This window comes from Brassica napus, chromosome A1 (assembly GCF_020379485.1).
Source record: "Brassica napus cultivar Da-Ae chromosome A1, Da-Ae, whole genome shotgun sequence".
NCBI lineage: Eukaryota > Viridiplantae > Streptophyta > Magnoliopsida > Brassicales > Brassicaceae > Brassica > Brassica napus.
The window spans coordinates 22716184-22741595 of NC_063434.1; the positions used below are offsets into that span (position 1 = coordinate 22716184).

Consider the following 25412-nt stretch of genomic DNA (forward strand, 5'->3'; position numbering starts at 1 on the left):
TGAAGGAGAGAGAGAACTCACAAGTCAACAAATAGCTAATAGCTTCGTTGTGGCTTTTTGTTTATTTAATTTTCAAATAACTACTTATTTATTGCAGTAAATTAAATGGTTGATATTTTTACTTTTTTCTAACCTTTTTTTTTTATAATCCAGGTATCCGGACCTCTCACTTAATCCGACTATCCCACTGTGTCCAACCGGAACTTGCGAGAAAGGTCCTGGAGACCAAACAGAAACCATGTTAAATCCGCAGTAGCCGGAGCTCGAACTCGTGATGGCGGGCACCTCAACCAAAGTTTCTTTACCACCAGACACGAGACCCGGTTCTTTCTCTAACTATTTAATTATTGATTTATGTTATTATCACTTGTTTATAATTGGGAAAACTGTTTTTTAGAGCAAAAAAATAGTAAATATGTCCCTTTAGACTAATCTATATTTTGTGTCATATTTTTCTATAATACCCTTTAATATTTATGAAAATAATTTTAATAAATAGTTTTACAAACAAAAAAAATTTGGAAAAATAGTAACATTTGTTAAAATACCTATATGAACTTAATGGTATATTTTCCAGTTATAAAAAAGTTAAAATTATAAATTTCAGATTATGTTCTAAAAAAAGTAGAAATGACATTCTACGAAGTAGAAAACGAAATCTACTTTTTTCATTGAATCTACAATGTTTAGAATACGTGATCTACGTAAATAGAAGTATTCTACAAATATGTAGAATACACATTCCGCGCTTAACCTACTATTCTAAAATTCTTAGAAATCAAAATCTACACATTAATCTAATTCTAAAACATGTAGAAACCGACTTCTACAGATTTACTATAAATCTAAAACATGTAGAAATCAAATTCTAAAAATTACTATAATTCTAAAAAACTGTAGAAATTGATTTCTACATATTAGTTGTATTCTACGGATAAGAAATCAGTTCCTAAAAATATGGAAACAAAATATTTGAGAATATTCACTTTTATATTTTTTTTAAAAATCGATTTTTTTTAAAAAAAAAAAACGAAAAAGAACAAAAAAAAACGACAAAAAAAAACCTTGGCAACCTTCTTCGCCGTCTTCTATATTCCATTGATTGTTCACAAAATTTTCACAAAATTTTCACATTATTTCTACCATGATTCATGTTTATGCTTCATGTGGTGTTTGGGAATTGGTTGTATCTTCAGGTTGGAGTTTTAATGTTGATAAAAAGAAAGGGGGAAGGTTACTTGCTTTGGAATTGAAGTCTTCTCTGGAAGAGTTACAGAAAATTGTTATAGAGGATTTTGGTTTTGAAGAAACAGATGCTGATTTGGAGTTGAGTTACCTTCCTATTGGATTGATCAATTCATCAAATTGTCCACCAGTGATCATTGGAAACTCAAGGCAAGTTCATAATTTTCTAGGGTTTTGTAAGAAGCATCAGTCAAGTCAATTGTGTGTCAGCTATAAAGCAAAGCAAGGAAATCCAAATAAGATCGATATTGATCTTAATAAGATGCCAACTGATGCAAGTACTAGTGAAGAGAACAAGCGAAATCCTTGTGACATTGGGACCGCTTCAAATATTGTTAAGGGGGCTAAGCATAACGAGAAGAAGAAAGGGAAGATGAAGCAAAGTGAAGTTGATGGAGATGATTATGATGCTGACAAGCATAACGAGAAGAAGAAAGGAAAAATGAAGCAAGACGAGGTTGAAGGAGATGATGATGATGCTGAGAAGATCAATTCTGAAAAAGAAAACAGAGAAAAATTGGCAAAGAGTCAGGTGGTCGAATTGGTTAAGACGGGAGATCTTTTCCTCAACAAAACAGTTTTGAAAGCGAGGTTTGAGTTATGTGCAATGAAGCATAACTTTCACTACACAGTTACCAACTCCAATAAATCAGTTTGGTGTATTAGATGCGCTGATAAGGTGTGCTTTTGGGGTGCTCGAGCTGAGTGTTTGAAGGGCTCCACATATTTTATTATTAAGAAGTATGTCGGTGTACATTCCTGCGCACCTTCAAACAAAACCAGTGCCGGAAGGACATCTTCAGCGAAAACGATAGGCAATCTGATAATGCATAAATATGAAGGTATCAAGGAAGGGCCTAAAGCGAAAGATATTGTTCAGATTATGCGTAATGATTATGGATGTGAGAACTCTGATTCTTTAGCATGGGATTCCCGTGAATATGCAGTCAACGCTGTTAGAGGTATTCCAGAGGAAAGTTATGGGAAAATACCAAAATATTTGCACATGCTGCGAGAGGCCAATCCGGGTACACATTCCTCTTACAAGACTGACGTCGATGGTAGATTTTGATATCTGTTTATAGCGTTTGGTCAATCGATCAGAGGCTTTAACACAGTCATGAGGCGTGTCATTGTTGTCGATGGAACATTCTTGAAGAGTAAATTCAAAGGGGTGCTACTGGTTGCAACTGCTATAGATGGAAATTCAAATTTATATCCTATTGCATTTGGGATAGTAGACTCTGAAAATGAGCAGTCTTGGGAATGGTTTATGAGAGAATTAAAAGTTGTTGTTGCTGATGATAATGGTTTGGCTTTTATTTCGGATAGACAAGTGTCAATAGGGAAGGCACTGGAGAAAGTGTATCCGCTAGCGAGACATGGTATTTGTATTCATCATTTGTTGAATAATGTGATATCATATTTCAGGGGGAATTGATTAGCTGGGTTGATTTCTAAGGCTTCAAAGGCTTATAGAGTGGTTGATTTCAAGAAGACGTTTGCTCATGTTTGCAATATCAGTCCAGCAATTGGAACGTATCTTATGGAAGCATATGTCAAAAAGTGGGCTAGATGTCAATTTCATGGATACAGGTATGACATTAGGACAAACAATCCTGCAGAGTCGATAAATTCTGCGTTGCGTTCGCCGAGAGAGTTTCCCGTAATTCCTTTGTTGGACAGTATTAGAGAAATGCTGACACGTTGGTTTTTTAAGCGTAAGAAGTTGATTTTAAAGCACACCCACCATTTGACCATAGATGTGGAGGAAAAGATTGATAGGAGAATTGGAAAGGGGAAAACTTTCGGAGTTTACCCTGTAACCGATAGCCAGCTGCTTGTTAAAGGTGACACAATTGACTGCTTTGTTGATTTGGACAAACAGACTTGTTCTTGTGGGAAGTACGACCTTTCGAAAATCCCTTGTAGACACGCAATAAAAGCTGGTTTCTTTGTTGGTAGAGAACCATATACATTGACTGATTTTTTGTATACCACGGGAGCTTGGAGAGAATCTTATCACGAAAGCATAAATCCCATTTCAGTTCCTGAAGATGGTTGGTCTGTCCCACAAGTTGTGGAAAATTCTGAAGTGCTACCGCCTGAGACAAGAAGATCTCTTGGAAGAAACAGAAAACGCAGATATGAAACTGTTGAAGACAAAATCCGATCATCATAAGGATCACAGGCGGGTCAGTCTCGTAAGTGCAGTAGATGTGGTCTTGGTGGTCATAATAGAGCAACTTGCAAGATGCCAATATAGTAGATTTTTTTGCTGTGTTCTTCACAATTTAGTGAAACTTTTCCAAACTTCTTTTGCTTGATTTCAAGTAACTTTGTTCTGCATAATGCTCAGGGTGCGGGATCGATCGATCTGAAATACAGATCGATCGATCTGAAAGCGATCGAGGTTTTGCCGAACGATCGTAATTGATAATGTTGTCTTTCATTTTGTAAGATCAAGTACTCTATATAGAAAAAAACCATTATAACACAAACTCCTAAAATCATTACAAAATAAGTTAAAAAAAGCATAACCAACAATAAATCATAAATCATCAATCTCAACATACTCGGCAGGCTTACTACACTTAATAGGTTCATACTTTGACATTCTCTCAATCAGTTCTAGATCATTAGCTGCTTCCCATAGATCCCACATAATCTTTATCCGAGCTCCCCAGATATTCTCATCATTCACCATAGATATGTCCAACCCAAGCACGTGGCATTCGATGTGTTTTATAGTGTACACACCACAATGACATTGAAGTCGGTTAAGACCACTCATAGGTACATAGAAAACATTGTACGGAGTGATGTGGAAATGCTTCTGTATTGTCAATGACTGCACGGCCTTGACAATCCGAGGAATAAGCTGCGCGAAAGCTTCCACTTCCTTGATTTTTTTTTACCCCCGCAGTCAAACACCTGGATATTCCTAGTCACAAAACTGATGCATAAAGCAATCCAATGGTTGCAATTGACCCAGACAGGAACGTACATCCGATCCACATCGACATTCCACAACATCTGTGTTTTTCCATGGGAAGGCAGTTCACCTTTACCGTATTGCAGTAGTAATGGATCCATAGTGTATTTCTTAATACCCTTACAGAAATTCTGGTAATCCTTAGCAATGAGGTCGCTAAAGACGCATGTCATGAAAGCAACACGGTCTACGTTCCATCGTTTCAATGTTGTTCTTTCCCGGAAAACATACATTATAGCATCAATTTCCTACAAAAACAAAGACAAATCTATAATGTATCCAATAATATAATAGGTAACATTTTATAGAAATAACCAGTCGAATGCTTACGTAGTTTTTAAGCCAACTGCTGGCAGACATAATACGTCCGGCTAGATCACCGTCTAACATAGAAGGACCAATCTGTATAGCTCTGTAAACAAAATACAATGGTAGAGATGTCAATTATTAAGACAATCAACCGAATGATATATACAAAGGAATAACATACGTTCGTGTATCTTGCCAGTCCTGCATCTTCTTAAAATCTGCAGGATGCACAAACACCAAGCAGCGATCAGGGAAATTTTCGCCGTCTAGCTCTATATCTCGGTCATCTAATCGGACCGCTGGCTTCTTCAATGATTTTTGAAGTTCCAATGAATCTGTTGGCTGCTTCAATGATTTTGGAAGTTCCAACCAATCCAATGAATCTTCGACTTTAGCTTGAGAAGGATTCAAACCTTTCACAAATGTGTCTAATGGAAGGTTCTTCATGCAACTTTCCAAAAACTCTTGTGTACCCATACTAAGATCACTAGCTGATGATTGAGTAACTTTTGCACGAGGTAAATTGACACACGAATCAGCAGTCTTTAACTCTTGGTTTTTTACAGCCTGTTGACAAACACGTACAATTACAAATTACACATACAAATTTCATGTTCAAAACAGAGAATAGACATAAACGCCAAGTTCGAAATCCATAATAAACATACAAACTTCCAAATACATATTACATTAAATATAGTGATTACATAAACGACAAGTTTCAAATACATATTACCGCCTCATTCCAAGTTCTAACAACCTAGCTTCAAAGACCTACATTCCATCGCCTAGTTCCAAGCTTTCAACAACTTTTAACTCTTTCTCTTAGTAGTTACCTTTTTCTTTGATGGAGCAGTGCCTTTTTTGCTGGTGCTAGGACCACTGTTGATTTTGGTCAAGCTAGGACCGCTTGCTTGATCACTCTTTCCCACCAATTCAGTCACCACTAAACTTGTCCTGAGCTGTGTAACCTCAGCCTCAATTTTCCCCAATCTGTCGGTTACAACGGTCTCAAATTGCTCAGTTCTCTCTGAAGCTGTCCTGAGTTGTGTAACCTCAGTCTCAATCTTACCCAACCTGTCCGAGAACTGCTGACAGAATTTCTCCCCAAAAGTAGTAAAAGAAGCTTGTACCAGATCCTCCAAGAAATTTTTCATATCTGTGTCAATATTTCCTTTTGATGAAGCAGCTAGGTGGCACAAAACATTCTTCTTCCTTGACTCTGCTCCTCGGTCTGCATGCTTTCTCTTGTTTCTTCCCGAAACATCAGCTGTGCCATCAACATTCCCTGCAACATGACTATTTTCACCTCTCTCAGTATCAGCTCTTTGATCATCTCCTTTCTCTTCGCCAGATTCCTCAAATTCAGAGTTTGTAGCTTCTTTTACTCCCCAAACATGATTGTTCCAATCATGTTTACTATTGATCATATCTAAAATATGATCTACTCTTTCATCTTTCTTCTCATCCTTCTGTACAAAATCAGTTGCCAAAAGGACCACTCCATCTATGTGGGATTCCATGAATGAATGCAAAATCCCCTACAAACAATCAAATCATTAGTAAAGTGAACAAGACAATAAATATTTTAATTTGAAAAAAAATTGCTTACGTTTTCTGGGAATAAGTTCTCAACGCCAATGATATCTTCATAAGAACATTTTGCACATCCTCTCCAATTACCACACAGTGGACCTGTAAAATTTTTACTGATTTTTGTGCCACAAATCTCTCCTAAAGCAGGAACAGCTTCCATTATCCAAATTTGGAAACCAAACAAGAATCCTTCCATCAGATACCCCTCTTTCTGCTCTAATTTATGCCTTGTTTTATCAATTTGCTTCAGAAGGAAATCAAACGAATACAGACCCCATGGGTAATTCTGAAGCTTCTCCAAATCCATCGCCAACTTCATGTAAAGATGCGGGATATTCACCTTCTCATCCTTTCCCATCACCACACCCATAATAACGCAAAGATATATCAGTCTCACCCTATCAACCCAAGTCTAGGTATTGCTCTCTTCCAAATGCTTCTTTTTTATGATCTGCAAATTTATTTTTCCATTTGTCTTTATCTGCTTGCTCCAAAAACCATTATCGTCTTTCCATGTCACTAGCCCACTGTTATTCTCTCGCTTCACTTTCAGACCAGTGACAGCATGATACTCATGCAATCCAAAACGCATAGGTCTCCTAGCGAAAGTGAACCACTTCTCATGTCTCTTGCTTGTCATCAACTCCTTACACAAGAAAGAGTGTACCAACCTCGCCGAAAACTTCAGATCATTCTTCTGGATAACCATAATCTGTGAAAAAATGGGATCTTTCATAACTTCATCGAATTCTGGTTCCATTTTTTCTTTTAGCAACTCGAGAAGTTTTAGTCGGCAGCTGTTATTAATCTTCTTAACCTGAGGTTCCAATCCCTCACCGTATAAACGATTAGGCAACTCCAACTCCATATCTGAAATTTGAAAACAATACAGCATATATCTATTAATAACAAAAACCTAAAATTCCTAAATCTATCCCAAAAATATGATTTAAACCATGATTGTGTACAAAATCTTCTCTAATCATCACCTTAACACATGATTGAAGTCTAAATATCTTAACTAACTCAAAAAATTTACCTTTTACCTTTCTATTTTCAAACTCTAAAAAGAAGTGGAGATAGAGTTTCATACCTTTGCAGAACAAACTAAAGAGTGATAGATTCGTAAAAAGCTCACGAAATCGTATGAGTTAGGCCAAATAATCGTCCAAATCAGAGAATTGAGTGAGTTAGGGTTAACGAACTTTGGGTGAGAATTTGATTTTCTCCCCCTTTGTTCGTGAATGGGAAATTAAGGGTTTCGTCCCAGAGAAATCGAGCTTAAAGAGTTGAAATCATGCTTGGTCGGTTCAAATCAAGTGGGAATCAACCCGGATATAATCATACAAAACCAAAAAAATCGATTTGGGATTCTTTCCTGGGCACAGGATTGATCGATCTATCCTTAGTGGATCGGTCGATCTGTAAAGAATCGACCTTCGCCGATCGAGTGAAATGGACCAGGTCGATCAGTATATATTTCGCGTTTTTTTGTTCTGAATCATTATCGGGATCGATCGATCCACTGTAACTTGTAAAGCTGGATCGATCGATCCCGCTTGTCGAACTCATTATTTATCTTTTTAAAAAAATTACAATTTTAAGGGCATTACTGCCATTTTCGAAAAAAATTAGTCTAATAGGACATAAAGTAGTACATATTAGTCTAAAGGGACATATTTACCTTTTTTTTGCTCTAAAAAAACAGATTTCCCTTTATAATTTACCAAAACCATAAAAACGTCAAATGACCATGAAAAATAATAATATTTTCCGTTTTTATCTTTGAAATTTTAATTCTTAGAATCTAATAGTAAAAGAAAATCAAAATTATGGCGTTTATGTATCCTATCATTCCTAGCTATTAAAACTTTTATTTATCTAATTTTCTAATAAATAAATATCTGTTTGAGAAACAAAAAAAAAAGTATATTTGATTATTTCTATGTTAGATGGAAAAGTTAGTCAGATTGATATAACTGAAAAATTCTGTAACTAATTAAACATATGTTAATATAAGGATAAATTATTTGGTTAAGACACTGGTGAGATTAATACTTAAAATTAGCAAAACAAAAGTATTATCTTTTTGACCAAAAAAAAGTGTTATCTCTATTGAATAATTGTTCATTCACATAGTTAAATAACGGTGCTGACAAAATTATCGATAAAGTCTGCCAAAGGAAGGTGTATAAACCGAATTAAATGCTCAATCACGCAATCCTGTATGTGGTTAATCTCATCCTACATTAATTCCATATTCAATGAAATATTATATTAGTTTCAATCATGCAGTAATTTGGAAACATTTTGCTCTCGAAATTGTCATGCAAGTATTGCGTGATTGAGTTTCAATTAATACACAAACTGAAGAGATTAGGAAACTTAAAAAGATTTTTATAAGTATTAATTAATAACAGAAATTTTGATCTCTAATGATATGATTGACAATCGCCAAGTATTTTAGGAAAATAACATTTTCTTAGTGGAAAATAGGAACACCAAATTTTATTCTTAATATGTCTTTACTTATGTCAGTTTTAGGTGTTTTCCTATACCATGTGCAGCGATTAAATTTTAAATTTAAATTATATTAAAAATAAATATTTGTTAATATTTTAGAATTTATTATTTTTAAACCAATATTTTAAAATAAATACTAAATACTAATTTAATTAAACATAGTATTAAGATAAAATAAATAATTTGATTTATTTAAAATTATATTTAAGTTATATTTAAAATTATAATTTAGATATATTTTCATTTATTTATTTTGGTTAAGATATATTAAATTAGCTTGTGTAAAGTAAAATTAATATTTAAAATTTTAAATATCAAAATATAAAACTAACAAATGATACTGCATTAAAAAAATTTAAAAGATTGTATAAAATTTTGAAAATATTGTTTAATAGTAAAAATTTATGATTATAAAAATATATTTAAATAATATTCCAAAATTCTAAAATATTATATATTTTCTTTATCGTATTATTTAATGACATATTTGAATAGTTCTAATTTAATGATGATTTATGAGCTATTATTCTATTATCAAAACTTACCAAAACTTACCAAAAATTAAAATTGCCATTAAATGTAGTTGTCTATGTCCCTTTTAATTATGGGCCATATCATTAATTTTATTATGCGATGTCTTATTTTTTGGTAAAAATAATTGTAGAAATGACATGTGTGAGATCACTTCACATCTAGAGACCTTTGAATTGCATTACTTGGCTGAGATGGACTAGATAACACGTGATTTTATTTTTTGTATTTTTTTAGTACTTATAGATTGATATACACAGTTTTATATCACACTACACTATTTCAGAAATGGTCCCTATTAAGAGTTATATACAAAACATATAAACAAACAAATTAGTAACATAATGTTATACACATGACGACTCCATTTATAGAAATCCTTTTTTTAGGATATAAAAATCAGTCGCATAATGTTACTCTTAAAATTGTGTCTCTTTTTTTCCACTGATCAACATAGTGAAAAGACCTTTAAAATTGCTTTTGTATAAGTAATAAGGAGATATAATGGTCTCTATATTTTTTTTGTTCACTATAATTGTCTCTATATTTTAATCGTTTAAGAAGAGGTAAGCGTAAACGTAAACGGTAAATCTGTAAGAAATCATTTCTAATGATTTACTCTATTTTTTCTTATAAAATAAAATAATTATATAATAAAATGGGTTGTTACTCCAATGATACTCTATCTATAGAGTAAACTTCTTTTTTATCCTATCTCTTTCTATTTTCTTACTACAATATTCTTTATCCAATATAGTCATTCAGCAAATTAACTCTATGTTTTTGTAATTCTAAAGCTTTGACTGTATGTACTTGTTGGAGTAAAATTTTACTCTGAATTTTAATTTTACTCTCATTCCAACTTTTCTTTACCAGTCAGGTGAAAAAGGCAAGTAAGAGAAAAATGCATCGGTTTTGATGAAAAGCTATAAAGCAGTGTAATGCCTCCCTCCACTAAAATATAGCGAGAATGAGCGTAATACATTTTTTCCACTTTTCATTCAGCCTTTTATTTCCACCTAATTACTCTACTTTTTTACCAGTCACACTCTAATTGGCAGAAAGCGTTATCCCGAAATACTTTAAAAATAAAATGGTGTTGAGTTGGCACCCGACAGATTGATCTGATTCGTTGATTGAATCAAAACTCAACGGTTAAGATGAGAAAAAAAGGAAAATGCATGTGGGACCTTCTTCACTCAAGTCGCGGTCACGGAACTTCTGAGAATGTGGGGCCTGCATTTAGCTGCCAATGGGGAATTGCTTCTCCCTGTATTACAAAACTTCTTTTTATTTTTCAACTCTAATGTTCACCCCTTTTTTCACTAGATTTTCCATTGAAATAACCAAAAGATCAGGTTTAAACATACACATATACGTCCATAAAGTATAAACTTATAACAACAACAACAGCACAAAACATTAAGAACACCATCTGGGAAGGCCCCTTGCAACATAAGACTGAAACCAAACATCTTTTAAAGCAGTAATAGCTATATTCCGAGCTTCCCTGTTCGCAGCAAACGACTCATTTTCCACCCTCCATACCAAAAAATTCCTGAGAATATTTCTAATCTCCACCACTTTAGACCTGAAGGAAGGCCAAGCTTTGGGTCTGTTAATTGCATTAACAAAACACCCTCCTTCAAATGAAAAGTGAACTCTCAGACATCTATGACTAACCATGCTTTCAACCGCCCAGACCAAACCTAGATACTGAGCATAATCTTTTGAATCAACCTGAGCAAACGATCGGCGACTATGAAGGAGAACATCTCCTCTTGAGTCCCTCAAAACCCACGCAGCACCAGCAATATTCTTTTTCTTCCCCCACACAACCCCAACATTACATTTTAACACATCTCTTGGGGGAGCTTTCCATACAGCCGCCTCCATCAAAGTAGGCTCCCTATGAGCCCCAAAGCATCTTCCATCCATATCTTGTGCAGCATACCATAACTCAGCTTCCTCAGAAGCTTTGCTACAAATCTGATCACTAGGAAAAAGAACACCTTCAAACAGCAGGGCATTTCTATTTTTCCATAGATACCATAGCATCCATGGAAATTTTTTTGTTACTTGTAACAACTCTTTCCGTTTTTTCCAATTAACCAAGAGATAGTTGATGTTGGCAAAGAGTGAACCATCATCAAAACCTCCTCTTGGGATAGGAAAACCCGAAAGCGCCCATACCTGTCTTGCAAAAGTACACTGAAACAAGACATGGTTTACTGATTCTCCATCTGCTCCACAGGTTTGGCAAACGATATCAGATTTCATGCCTCTATCCTGTAAACGGTCGAAAACAGCAATTGCTCCAGAAATAGCTTTCCATATAAATCCTTTAATCTTAGATGAAGTTGGAAGTTTCCAAACATCTTCCTTGAGAGGGTTAATTGATGGGCAAACAGACTGCTCACCAATCAATACCTTATGAAGATTCTGAAAAGCTAGATCATACCCTGTTTTAACAGAATAAAGCCCACTTCTAGTATGACGCCACACCCAAGAATCTTTCTCCAGGGACATAGGTTGGTTTCTTCTCAAAATCGCTATGTCACCAGGCACAAAGATCTCTTCCATTATTCTTTCATCCCATCCCCCCGTTTGATGGTTAATCACATCTGCCACTTTTAGATTCACATTAAAGAGCCTCTGTCTTCTCAACGGGGGTCTGCATAAACCATTCACATCTTCCAACCAAGGTTCCGACCACACATTAATGGTCTGTCCATTTCCAACCAAATGCTTCATACCTTGCTTTAAGAGATTCCTGGCAAAGATGATGCTTCTCCAATAATACGACGGTCTTCGTCCTAAACAAGCATTGATGAAGTTATTGTTCTCAAAATATTTAGCACACATAACACGAGACATCAAACAATCATCATCATCAATGATCCTCCACGCCTGTTTAGCTAACAACGCTTGATTAAAGCACTCAAGGTCTCTGAATCCCATTCCCCCCTGCTCTTTAGGTAGACACAATTTATCCCAACTCAACCAGTGAATTTTTCTTTTATGCTCATCTGAAGACCACCAGAAAGTCGCCATGGCACTATGAAGACTTGCTATAAGGGTTTTAGGGAATTTAAAAACCGACATAGCAGCCACATGAAGAGCAGAGGCGACAGCCTTAATCAATACTTCTTTGCCTCCTTGGGATAAGGTTCTCGCATGCCACCCAGAGATTTTTTTACACAACCGTTCTTTGATATAGGAGAAATGCTTGACTTTAGAACCTTTTAAAACTTCGGGCAGGCCTAAATACTTTGCTTCTCCTCCCTCTTTTACGATCCCCAGACATTCTTTGATCTTGATTTTGACTTCCTTCTTAACCATTTTCCCAAAAATGATAGAGGATTTGGCATGATTGATCACCTGTCCTGTGGCCTTTCCATAACTGTTAAGGACCGACAATAACTCCAAGCTTTCGACCTCGTTTGCCTTGCACGAAAATAGAGAATCATCTGCAAACAGCAGATGATTTATTGAAGGTCCATGATCACCAAACCTCATTCCCAAAATACGCCCCTCGCGTTCTGCTCTGGACATAAGATGAACGAGGCCTTCCGTACATAAAATAAACAGGAAAGGAGATAGAGGATCGCCTTGACGGAGTCCTCTTTGAGGTGTGATCATTCCATGAGGTTGATCATTAATCAAAACTGAATACGTCACCGATGAAACACACTTCATAACCCAGGAAATCCATCTTTGGTCAAAACCTAAGGCACACATTAACGATCTCAAATAACCCCACTCCAGACGATCGTAAGCTTTTGACATGTCTGTCTTTACAACCATCTGCTGTGAAGCTATATCATCATCAATGCCCAAAGAGTGAACCATTTCATGTGCGATCGTGATGTTATCAGTCATAAGTCTCTCCGAAACAAAAGCTGATTGAGATGGAGAGATGATCTCCTTAAGCCATGGTTGCATTCGTCTGACCAGTATCTTCGATATCGTCTTATACCCCACCGAGCAAAGACTTATTGGTCTTAAATCAGAAACAGCCTGAGGATTAGGTAACTTTGGGATCAAGCAAAGGTGGGTATAGTTCCATTCTCTTGGGAGAATGCCATGCTTAAAGAACAATTGAACCTCTTTAACAAACTGTTCTTCTATAATGTCCCAAAACCTTTGGAAGAAAAGTGCAGACATACCATCAGGCCCTGGAGCTTTCGATGGATTGATGGAAAAGACAGCCTCCTTAACTTCCAAAGCAGATACATCCTTAACGAGATCCAAATTCATTTGCGAAGAGACTTTAGGAGACATATCATGGAACCAAGTATCGAAAGGGGAAGGATTTGACGATCGGAACAGCTGATGATAAAATTCCACTGCAACTTCTCCTTTCGCCGCTTCCGAGAAAACCTCAACCCCTTCAGCATTAATCAACTTGACAATGAAATTTCTTGTTCTAGAAGATCTAACAGAATTATGGAAGAACGAAGTATTTCTGTCCCCTCCATTTAGCCATTTATCTTTACTCTTCTGCCACCAAAAAATTTCTTCATCTCTTTGCGCTCTAATCAACTCTCTCTTAAGATAATGAATAAAAGCTATGGAAGGTTGAAGCACAGATTGTTCCCGTTCTAACGCAATCTGAGCCTGAGAAATCCTATCCCTTGAGTTGATGTTTGCAGCGTGCTTCAATCCATTAAGGGATCTTCTACAGGCTTTCAACCTAAAAGAGACAGACGCATTACGATAACTGCCTGCAAAATCCCATGCATTAGCCACATTATCTCTAACCCCATCAACCTCCAAAAGTCTTTTATCAAATTTAAAGTTTCCTCTGTAAGAATCTTGAGGTTCGATAAGGTGAATGAGCACTGGCCGATGATCAGATCCTCTTTTATCCATGAAAGTCTGATTAGAACAAGGAAATTTTCTGAACCAGGCTTTATTCCCAAAACACCGATCAAGTCTTGAATGAACCCAAGAATCATATCTTTTGCCACCCCAAGTGAAACCATCTCCATGCGCCTGAATCTCCTCCAGATCACATGCCTTTATCATTTGATTAAAAGGAGCAAAAGAGTCATCAGATCTCCAAACATCACCAATCTTTTCCCCATTGTGCAGAATATCATTGAAATCTCCAAAGACACACCAAGTTTCTCTCCTATTCACACCTAACCTGGTAAGTTTTTCCCATAACTCTCCTCTGCTATACACGGTAGACGGCCCATATACACACAAAGCATAAAAGGAAACATCCCCAAACTGCATTATGGTATCCAGAAGGTTTTCACTTACATGAAGAAAATTAATTTTCACAGATTTCTTCCAAAAAACTGCCAAACCCCCCGCGTGACCCTCTGGATCCACCGTAAAAACCTGATCATACCCTAGCCATACATGTAAATCAACCAAAACATTTCTACACTGCATAATTTCCATCAGAAAAAGCACCTCTGGAAAATATTTTTGACGCATTTCCTTGAGGCGAGGAATCGTCAGGTCCTGAGGCCGCCCCAGTCCCTGACAATTCCAGCAAATTATGCTCATCGGGACTTCGGCGATCCCTTACTCGGGATCACCCTTGACTCTTTACGCCGAGCAGCGTTCTGAATCTCCATCTCATCTCCAGAAATCTTTCTCTTGTTTCCAGCCTGCTGAGCTCCTTCTCCCATTCCATACAGCTCTTGCAGGATGCTAGAGTTAGCCTTTTGTTGCTCTTGTCTCTTTCTAATGTAAGGCCTTCTTCTCTGCTTTGAAGATTTATGAGAAACCCCGGATGGTTTGCTACCCGAAGGTCCCGCACCATATTCCGTAGGATTTCTCCCAACACAGAATGAAAGGTCCTTAGGCTCCTCCAGTTTTAATCCCATAGTCGACCCTTGAGCAGAGCAAACTATGGCCTTCATCTTACCAGCCCTATCATTCTCATCTGACAAACACGTCTTCTCTTTATATTGAAAGAAACTCCCAATTCTGTTAGCATTAATAGCAGAAGCCATAAGTTTCTCTGTCTTCCTTCCTTCATGAACATTTGAATCCAGAGGTACGTTAAGGTCAAGGTCAAAAACAGGTCCTTTCCCAATATCAATCTGCGTAGTAAAGATAGGCTTGGATTCCATACGCAGCATCGTCTTTTGAACAAAAGGATCTTTCTCCGCTTCATCAGCTGATGATCGAATCCTCTTAATTCTTATTAACCTATCTTGATCTGTTGCCATAAGCATATACCTCCTCATCTCCTCTAGCACATCATCAGAAATCTTTCTTCTTCCTGTGGCTTTGCACACATCTACTTGATGTTCACCCCTAAAAGCATCTCCAAAAGAGAATTAAAAAAATGGATATATATATGTATATATTATATATACGTATTTAATTGTATGGTCCATTACTTTACGGAAAATTTCAATTAAAAATGCCCTAACTCTCTCATTTCTCAATATAAAAAATGTCATTTAGAAGTTAAATTCAAACAATTATAAATTTACATTAATTGATTGGTTATACAATATCCGATAAGTAAAAGTTATATTATAATATAAAAATTATCTATAAGTTGAAACAGAAAATCTTAATTTTTTGTTGAAACAAAATTACTTTCAATAAATTTATTGACATAAAAAACGAGTACGTTCTCTCGCCAGAGACCCGCACTTCACTCCTCCCTCCGGCAATTCGGTTTATTTTCCTCCTCCTCCTCCGTTTTTTTCAGATGGGAGACTCAAAAAGCGCACAGCCACCTTCTAAAAAGAGAGGTGCTTTGAAGCAGCTCTCTCGTGAGAATCCAGATGATGATGAGGATGTTTCAGCTGACTTTGAGAGTGGGACTTTCAAGAAGGCCAGTGATGAGGTTTTGGCTAGTAGGAGAATCGTTAGAATCAAGCGTAAAGAGCCTTCTGCTGCACCACCTGCAGCAACGAGCAATCCCTTTGCTGGAATTCAACTGCTCCCTACTAGTCTACTACTACTGCACCTGCTTCAGCCACTGTGGTTGAGTCTAAGTTGACTCCAGCTGAAGCTGTTGTTGAGGACAATCAAAAGTAAACTGATAACGATGAGGACGGTGATGAGGTTGAGAGTAAGAAGGTTGATGATGTTAAAGAATCTGCTGAGGATGATAACGAGCGTGGAAAGACATCTGCTGACCAAACTACGGTCCAAGGAACAGACCGAACTGAGGAATCAGGTGGTGATCAGACTGAGGGAAAAGAAAACGAAGGTGAAGCAGCAGACAAGAACGGTGATAATAATGGCTCTTTGAGTTCGTTCCAACAGCATTCAACCATCAAAAACGCGTTCACCGGGCTCGCCAGTACAGACTCTTCCGGTCCTAAGTTCTCGTTTGGTGATGGTTCTGGATATCCCTTTGGTTTCGGCCTTCCAAGCAGCAACAACCCTTCTCTTTTCGGTGCATCCATTACCAAGAAGAGTGAAGGTAGTAGTGGGTTTCCTCCAAAGCAAGAGGTTTCAGTAGAAACAGGAGAAGAGAACGAGGAAGCTGCCTTCTCTGCTGATTCCATCATGTTTGAGTATCTAGACGGAGGATGGAGAGAGCGTGGTAAAGGAGAAGTCAAGGTAAACGTCTCAAGTAACGGTGGTAAAGCGAGGCTTGTCCATGAGAGCTAAAAGGAACTACAGGTTGATCTTAAACGCGAGTCTCTACCCTGAAATGAAACTTGCGAGCATGGACAAGAAAGGAATCACATTCGCCTGTGTGAATAGTGAAGGCAGAGATGGTCTCTCTCCATTTGCACTCAAGTTCAAAGACCCAACGATCGTGGAAGAGTTTCGTGTAGCTGTTGACAAACATAAGGGCAGTAAACCAGATGAAACAGCTCCGGCTTTGAAGACACCTGAGAACTCTCCTACAGCTACAGATGCTTGAAGAAAGGTAGAAGAAACATGTAGAAGCATCTCTCTTTGCCTTTGTGTGATTGTTTTGTTAAGTTCGAGTTAGGTGAATTTTGAGGCAGAGAAAGTTAGAGATTTGAAGAAGGTTGTTGTTGTTGTTTCTTTTCTACAGTTGTTGAGACTTTGTGGGTTACATTGAGACTTATATTTGTTTCTTAATCTCTTTATATGAAAAAAAAAAAAAACGAGTACGTAAAATGAGTGAGTGTGACGTGTATTAGGGCCCACGTTGATATATTAGATTCTGTAATTAAAGTAGTAGCAAAAGAAATTTGGTCAATCGTCTGGACTCATGTATATTAATGACAGTCGATAAATAGACAAAACAGTAATATTCATGTATACTGTTCTTTTTTTATCAAAAAAATCCACGTGGTACAAACTGTTTGATGCGGTTGATTACAACCATGACACGTGGAAGATGGCTCTGTCTCGATTCGTCGATTTCGATCTTGTGTCTTCTGTCCACGCTACTCGTTCGCTTAAATACTATCAAGGACAGAGTTAAAAAGAGAAAAAAGCTAACCTCACGGCTTTTCAAGGATGGTATGCGTGACAGCCGCGTTAACTGCTTACGTGGCTGGATGAGAACGGTGGGATTACGTTATCTCGTTGATGAGCGGTCATGTAAATTCTTAAGATGATAAAATTATAAACACTGACAATGCCACGTCAGAGTGTCCCACCAAATGACTTTTCTGTGGATTCCTTATATATCTCAAATACGAATATAGTATACGAAAATAATGAGAAGCAAAGTTTACTATGCTTTTGTCGTATCCGAAAATACTTTGACACTAGGTTAAGACCCGCGCCTTGCGCGGGATAAACATTATATATGAAAATTATTTTATATATTATATGTTTATAACATATTATGAAATAATAAATATATATTGAATAATTAAAAAGTCATTATCTACTACTTATATTATTAAATTGGTGCGAACATATAAATAAATTTAATAAATCGAAAAAATATTTTTTCCTATTTGATATGATATATAATTAAATTTAAATGATAGTAACATATATATGGTATATGTTAATATTAATATTTGTTAGATGATGCTTTTTGTTCATATTTTTTTTAATCATTTGTATCTATTATAGCAAAAAGTCTAAATTAGTGATAACAAAATTTTCACTGTGGGAATAATGGTTTAAGTAATTTATAATATTTTAAAAAATTAAGTTGTCAATATTTTTTCAAATTTTTTATCAAAAAAAATGTTCAAAATAAATTTCAAAATTACGATATTTATGTATTTTTATATGGCATATAGTTTAATTTAAAATGATACATATTTTTATATATTTTTAATTATTGATACTTATTAAATGAGACTTTTAACTTATATTATTTTTCAATTATTTGTATCATGTCATAACAAAAGTTTAAATCATAGATCACAAAATTTGAATGTGAAACTTTTAACAGTTTTAGTAATTTATACTCGTTTTTAAAAATTAAAAATATAATATATAAATAATTTTTTTAATTTTTATTATATCGTTACTATGATTGTTTGATTTATTTTAATAGCTTAAAATTAAACAAATATAATTATAATACACACTTATTTTTATCAAATCTTTATTATTCAAAATCATTAATTGTCATATATACTTTAGTCACATTAGGCAATTCCGTAATCTTATTTAAGGAAATAATAAATCACATTAATAATGTATATATTGTGGTTTAATAAAAAACTTATTATATATTTAAATGGACCAACCTATTTCTCTAAGGATTCTAAGAATCATTCTAGTGATGACACGTGGCTACAAAAAAATGTTGCAATGCTTCTCAAATAATATATAGGGGATATGTAAAATCCCTTCATTAACGCACTAAAAAGAAAAAAATTTATGGTCGAAATTATTGAATGACTAATAATGTTTTATTTATTACTTTTAATATTTATAACCTATAAAATAAAATGAACGAAATTTTATATGAAAATACTTTGACATATGTATATCGATAATGGAGAGATTATTGTATTCTTAAATACTTATACTGATAATTAAATCGTTATGGTTGTTTAAAAATTTATTGGATATTTTACCAAAAAGAAAAAAATTATTGGATATTCATAGCGATATAGGCGTTTAAATAATACTAAGTGACCGGCCCGCACCATGTGCAGACATAAGACCATGATCGGTCTGCACTCTGTGTTCTCTCTCGATCCGTACCTCACGAAAGGGAACACATGAACGTCAGTATGAAGAGGTAGATATTGTGTGTATGTATAATTGCAACGTCACAAAATATTTTGTGTGTTTGCGAAGATACTTTCATTCAAAAAATAGAATAAATAGTGTATAGTTTCAGAAGTAACAGATTTTATATTATCATTAATTAAAATTGTATTGTATATGTTTCGTAATTCTTTATTTTAGGCAAATAATACTATTTTTCCATAAATAAAAAACAAACATTTATGTAGACATATTAAAAGAAAATATAATAAAAATCAAAATATTATCCATAAATAATATAAATTATGAAGTATATTTCTCGATAAAGAAAGCAAATTCAATTAGAAACGTGCAAAAAATTAAATAAATTTTGTAAGCAATTTGACGGGTTAACATTATTTGATACATTTATAAATTTCTAAATTTTATTGAACATGAAATAATATTAAATTGACATACCGTCATCGGTCTCCTAACTCATCACAACCCATCTGGCAAATACAAAAAATAAATAATTGTAACAGTTAATATATTTTAAAATTTGTATTTGAAAAAAGTAGATTAAAATTACGTATCGTGACTACGGAATATTCTGAAAAATTTGTTTGTAGACAACATTCAATGTTTTTGTCTTCGGCTTCCCTTCTTTACGAGTTATTAGGATTTTTAATCCAGATCTCGATTTAACTCTTGAAAGTGCAACTTTACCTTGCATTTTGTAAGCATTTTATAAATTATGATAAATTTATTCTTTAAACAACGATAAATAATTTAAAAATAATATTAATAAATATTTTTGGATTTTGTAATATTTAAAATAGTTATTATATAATTATATTCGAACACAGTTCATCAAGTAGAGGATAAAACTATTATAATTATCTTATATAAAATTTCGTTCATTTTATTTTATAGGTTATAAATATTAAAAGTAATAAATAAAACATTATTAGTCTTTCAATAATTTCGAGAATAGTTTCCATAAAATGTTATTTGTAATATTCGTTAGATTATATGGCAATTGATGTTAAACGTCAATAAGTTAAACAATTCTTCCATATTTAGAAAACATATATATATATATATATATATATATATATATATATATATATATATATAACAATGACAAATTAAATGGTAGAGTATGTAAACACATGTTTTCTACCAGCGTGAGTTAGAACACCACCGTATTTAAGAATCATAAGGACCTCTACAGGTCTTTATTCTTCGCCTTCACCATCCCACTTCAGCGGCTTCAGTTGAACCTTCCTGTATATCCCTGAGAAATTTCCTCCCTGCGCCATTCTAAAAGGTTCTCTGCTGTGAGAAAATGACCTCATGAATTAAATAAAAAATGCATAATGCTAGCTTACTTATAAGATAGTATATTCAACAAAAAAATGATATAATATAGTATTACTAAATGATACTATGTAATACTTTCCCGGACAATATTCAACAAAGAGAGAGAAAGTACTAAAGAACCTCTTCAAGAACTGCTTTAACTTGGCGAAGCTTCTCAGCATGTTCAATCAAGGTTTTCTGGATCACTATCACTTTCACGACCTGGTCTACATATAAAAAAAAAAGAAGATTATATTATCGTTACCAGTATTCAACACATGGAAAAGATAGACTAGACATGCTTTTTGGAGACAAGACACAAAGAGTTGAGTTCAGGGTTCTAAAGATGAGGAGCCTTTACGTCTAAACACATTTTTCTTAGCACACAAGCAGCATTGTCGTAATACCTTAATAGTATGAGAGGAGAAATTTGTGAATAATACTTTAAAAAATGAAAAGAGAATGTTTGTATTTTATGACCCTGGGTCTCTCCTATATATATACAGTCGATTTATTCTCATATTAATGATTTTAATATTTTGCACAATAAATAATAAAATCGTTTAAAGAAAGATATTAAATGTGTATTGTCAAAAAATGATTTGCATATAATATGATTTTAACTTGCGCAAGTAATCTGTATTAGAAAGGTAAGTTATTAAAAACAAACAACCTAATTAGAAACATAAAAATATTTTTTAAGCAATATAATAAATATGATATCAACATGCGCTCAACATGCGCAAGTTTACCGTTTGAATAATAAGGAAAGTTTTTAATATTTGTCTTAATTCTAAATTTTGCCCAAGGGTAAACTAAATCGATAAAATTTAATGATTTCAACTTGCGCAAATAATCCATATTGTGAATAAGTGATTTGCATATTTAATGATTTCAACTTGTGCAAGTAATCTATATTAGAAAGGTAAGTTATTAAAAACAAATTTTGTCAATAAGTTATTTGCATATTTAATGATTTCAACTTAATCGATATTAAATATGTATTGTCAAAAAATAATTTGCATATGATATGATTTTAACTTGCGCAAGTAATCCATATTAGAAAAGTAAGTTATTAAAAACAAACAACCTAATTAGAAACATTAAAATATTTTGTAAGCAATATAATAAATATGATATCAACATGCGCAAGTTTACTGTTTGAATAATAAGGAAATTTTTTAATATTTGTTTTAATTCTAAATCTTGCCCAAGGGTAAACTAAATCGATAAAATTTAATGATTTCAACTTGTGCAAGTAATCCATATTGTGAATAAGTGATTTGCATATTTAATGATTTCAACTTGCGCAAGTAATCTATATTAGAAATGTAAGTTATTAAAACAAATTTTGTCAATAAGTTATTTGCATATTTAATGATTTCAACTTGCGCAAATAATCCATATTAGAAAGCTAAGTTATTAAAAACAAACAACCTAATTAGGAGGGGTATACACTTTACCCGATATCCGAAGTGGCACCCGAACCCGATCCGCAAAACCCGAACTGAAATCCGAACCGAAGTAGCAAAATACCCGAACGGGTATTGAATAAGGCGAGATTGGATACTCGAACCCGAACGGATAATACCCGAACCCGAATGGATATCCGAAGATAACCGAACATATGTATAATTAACCTTATATTTTTAGTTTACACCTCTCATTTTATATAAAATATTTATATTGATAGTACACATACTTTAAGTTCATATGATATACATACAATTACGAAAAAATGATTTGCTACTCACTTAAAATGCATGTCAAGTTTTTTATTTAAAAAATTAACAAAAAGTTACATCCGAAATTTTAAAAAAATAACTAAATTATTGCCTTTTTAGTTTTAAAATGTTATGTCCAAATCTATTAACTATTATGTCCAAATCTATTAACTATTCAATCTATTAAAGAAAAAATTAGTTAACTGAAAGTTATATTTTTAAATATAAAAAACTTGAGAAATGAAAATTTTAATTTTTTTTTTAAATCTAAATATCCGAACCAGATCCGAAATAACCGAATCCGAACTAAAAATACCCGAACCCGTCCCGAAGTACAGAAATACCCGAACGGGTTCTACACCTCTATACCCGAAAATCCGAAATATCCGACCCAAACCCGAACGGGTACCCAAGGCTAAACTAAATCGATAATTATTATCCCCTAGCTATATATGGGTTTAACGAAATCGACAATAGTTTTGGGCTTCTCTACATAAGCGATTGATTAAAATAAATGAAAAAGAAAAATTCAAAAAAACCATCCAATAAAATTATAACGTTTTTCTGAGAAGCTCTATATGAGTGCCATCTTAGCAGAAATCACTAAAGTGACTTCTCTTTTAATGTATAGGGGGATACGGCGAACATGGCACCATGACTCTTTCGTCCATATTATCTGTTCACATCTAGAAAATGTAGGAGGTACACATTGCAGCAAATAATAATAGTTTATACTATGAAACTAGATTAATCTTCTTTTTTTTTGAGCAACGAAACTAGATTAATCTTTGAAGTCTAAAATAATAATTTGTATTAGAAAACAATTGATAGATAGAGGGTAGGCAACTGATTGTGATGTATTTAAATTTATTTGTTATACATATAGTTTGAATCTATTTAGATACAGAAAATTCAAAATATTTTTATACCAACATTGGTGTTAGATATGAATATTTTTTTTATTTATTTGTTTAATAATTGATGAGGGAAGAGATTTGTATGTGGAAGTCCTTTTGCTTTTCATCTACCATTTTGATGATGGTAACAATAATACTACTAATTAAGTTTAGGGTAATTGCACCTAGTAGACACAAAAAAAAACAAAATTCATTAACCAACTAAAAACATCTCCTCTCTCCTACGTTCTCTTCCTATCTCTCTCTACTCTCTCCCTAAAAATCTAATTTCATTTTTTTGGCTATTTAACAAATAAGCCCTTAAGTTTATTGGTAATTGAAATTGCTATTATTTTGACCTAAACTACTCCATAACAGATAGGTTATTAGATCAAAAGAAGAGCCATAATAGATATTTTATAAATAAACTAATTCATAAATTATATAATTTAAAATAATTTATCTTCTTCGATATAATATGATTTTGTAACATAATAATGTACAGTAATTTCAAAATACTAATTTACAATTTTTATTTAAAATCTAAAAAAAAACTGGCTTTTACATTTGGGATGATTGGTTGGACTGTAGGAGCTGAATTTAGCTTTAATATTAATTTATATTTTCTAAATCACCAATCATGCTTTATCATAGCAAAAAATAAAAAATGACCGTAAAAAAAATTATTTTCTAAATTCCTATTTTTTTGGTGGTAGGAAATATATTATTGTAGTAATTAATTTTGAAACTACATCAGTTATAGCTAAATCAAAATATCATACAGCCTAAATTTTACAGTAAAATTTCTTAGGGATAAAAGTTCTTTCATAATTGATGATTTTATAATAGTATTACTAGATTTAGACCCGCACAACCGTGCGGATATTAATTATCATGTTTATATATATTTTACATAATTAGAATATATTTTTTAAGTTACTTATATATTTAAATGTTTATATAATTACTTTAAATATAAAAATTTGATAATTTTCATGCTGTAAGTTAATTGATTATTTCAAATCATCACATATATTTGATATTTTTATTATATATATTTTAAAATCATTTTTATTCAATTATTATGATCCTGATCTATAATTCAAAGCGCTGGATTTCCTTTATTAATATTTTTTTATGTTTATTCATTTAAGATAATAACTATATATATATAAAATTTTAAGATAAGTTAATTTTATACATGAATTATCTAATTTACTAATGTTAACCCATTTTACCAACATATTATATTTATAGCATAAATTTTTAATGTTTGTGAAAATAAAATATATTAATTTATCAGTTTATCATATTTAGTTAAATACAATGTTTTATTTTAAAATGATAGACATAACTATAAAATAGTAAAATTTGATAGAACTTTTTCATTTTATAAAAGATATATATATATATATATATATAATTTTATAATAACATTAATTTCATTACTAATTACAAAACTAGTGAAAATATTTATATACAATTTTTGATAATTAAGATATTGTTATAATGTTTTTCAACACATTTGTTAAAAAAATTATTTTAAATGAAAATATATCAAATTATATTATGATTTAAGTAGTTAAAAGATTATATATTAGCATTAAGGAAATACATTTAATTAAAAAATTTAAATGATGATCCAAATAAAAAATATCACACATGAATCAAGGTAAGTTTGTTAACCAATCCGGATTTTTAGGAGTCGATATTATATTAGGAATGATATATTATTAATCTATATTATTAGTAATAAATGAATGATAACTGATTTCTAGTGAGAGTCCATTTTAAAAAAAATCACACATGAATCAATGTCGTGACTTATGTTTTAATATATAAGATGTTTGAAAGGTTTGTGGGCTGGAAAGAAGAAAATAAAGACTCATATATCCTAAATAAAGGATCCAGCGAGTTTTCTGTTTTTATTTTTTCATGTGTAACTAAAGACTAAAGACGCAGGCAATTTAAAATGTCCTCACTTTTGCCAATAATATTAAAAAATATTTATTACTACCTTTGCATTATAAGTTAAAATTTACGGTAAATCTTTGAAAATGGCGGTTAAGATTAATGTCACATGAATGTGAGAAAATTAATAGCAACTTTTCTCGTATAATTAACAACTGGGTGTATCAGTGATTGTATGTA

General features: G+C 33.1%; 3 protein-coding genes and 1 pseudogene across 3 annotated transcripts; 2 read left to right on the plus strand and 2 right to left on the minus strand.

Moving 5' to 3' along the window:
• The first annotated feature begins 1144 nt into the window (after nt 1–1144).
• LOC106365178 lies at nt 1145–3427 on the plus strand. Its single transcript, XM_022711021.2, has 4 exons — nt 1145–1395; nt 1912–2207; nt 2331–2630; nt 2691–3427. The coding sequence occupies exons 1-4, from the start codon at nt 1145–1147 to the stop codon at nt 3425–3427; spliced, it is 1584 nt and encodes a 527-aa protein (XP_022566742.2).
• A 1934-nt stretch (nt 3428–5361) lies between these two features.
• Nucleotides 5362–6515, minus strand: LOC106365166. The gene is made up of 2 exons (XM_022711022.2): nt 6162–6515; nt 5362–6090 (listed from the first exon to the last, which is right to left on the minus strand). Exons 1-2 carry the CDS (start codon nt 6513–6515, stop codon nt 5362–5364), a joined length of 1083 nt encoding a protein of 360 aa, XP_022566743.2.
• An 8203-nt stretch (nt 6516–14718) lies between these two features.
• On the minus strand, nt 14719–15411 carry LOC106365145. Its single transcript, XM_013804597.1, has one exon. The coding sequence runs from the start codon at nt 15409–15411 to the stop codon at nt 14719–14721; it is 693 nt and encodes a 230-aa protein (XP_013660051.1).
• A 396-nt stretch (nt 15412–15807) lies between these two features.
• LOC106378852 lies at nt 15808–17253 on the plus strand (annotated as a pseudogene).
• The last annotated feature ends 8159 nt before the right edge of the window (nt 17254–25412 follow it).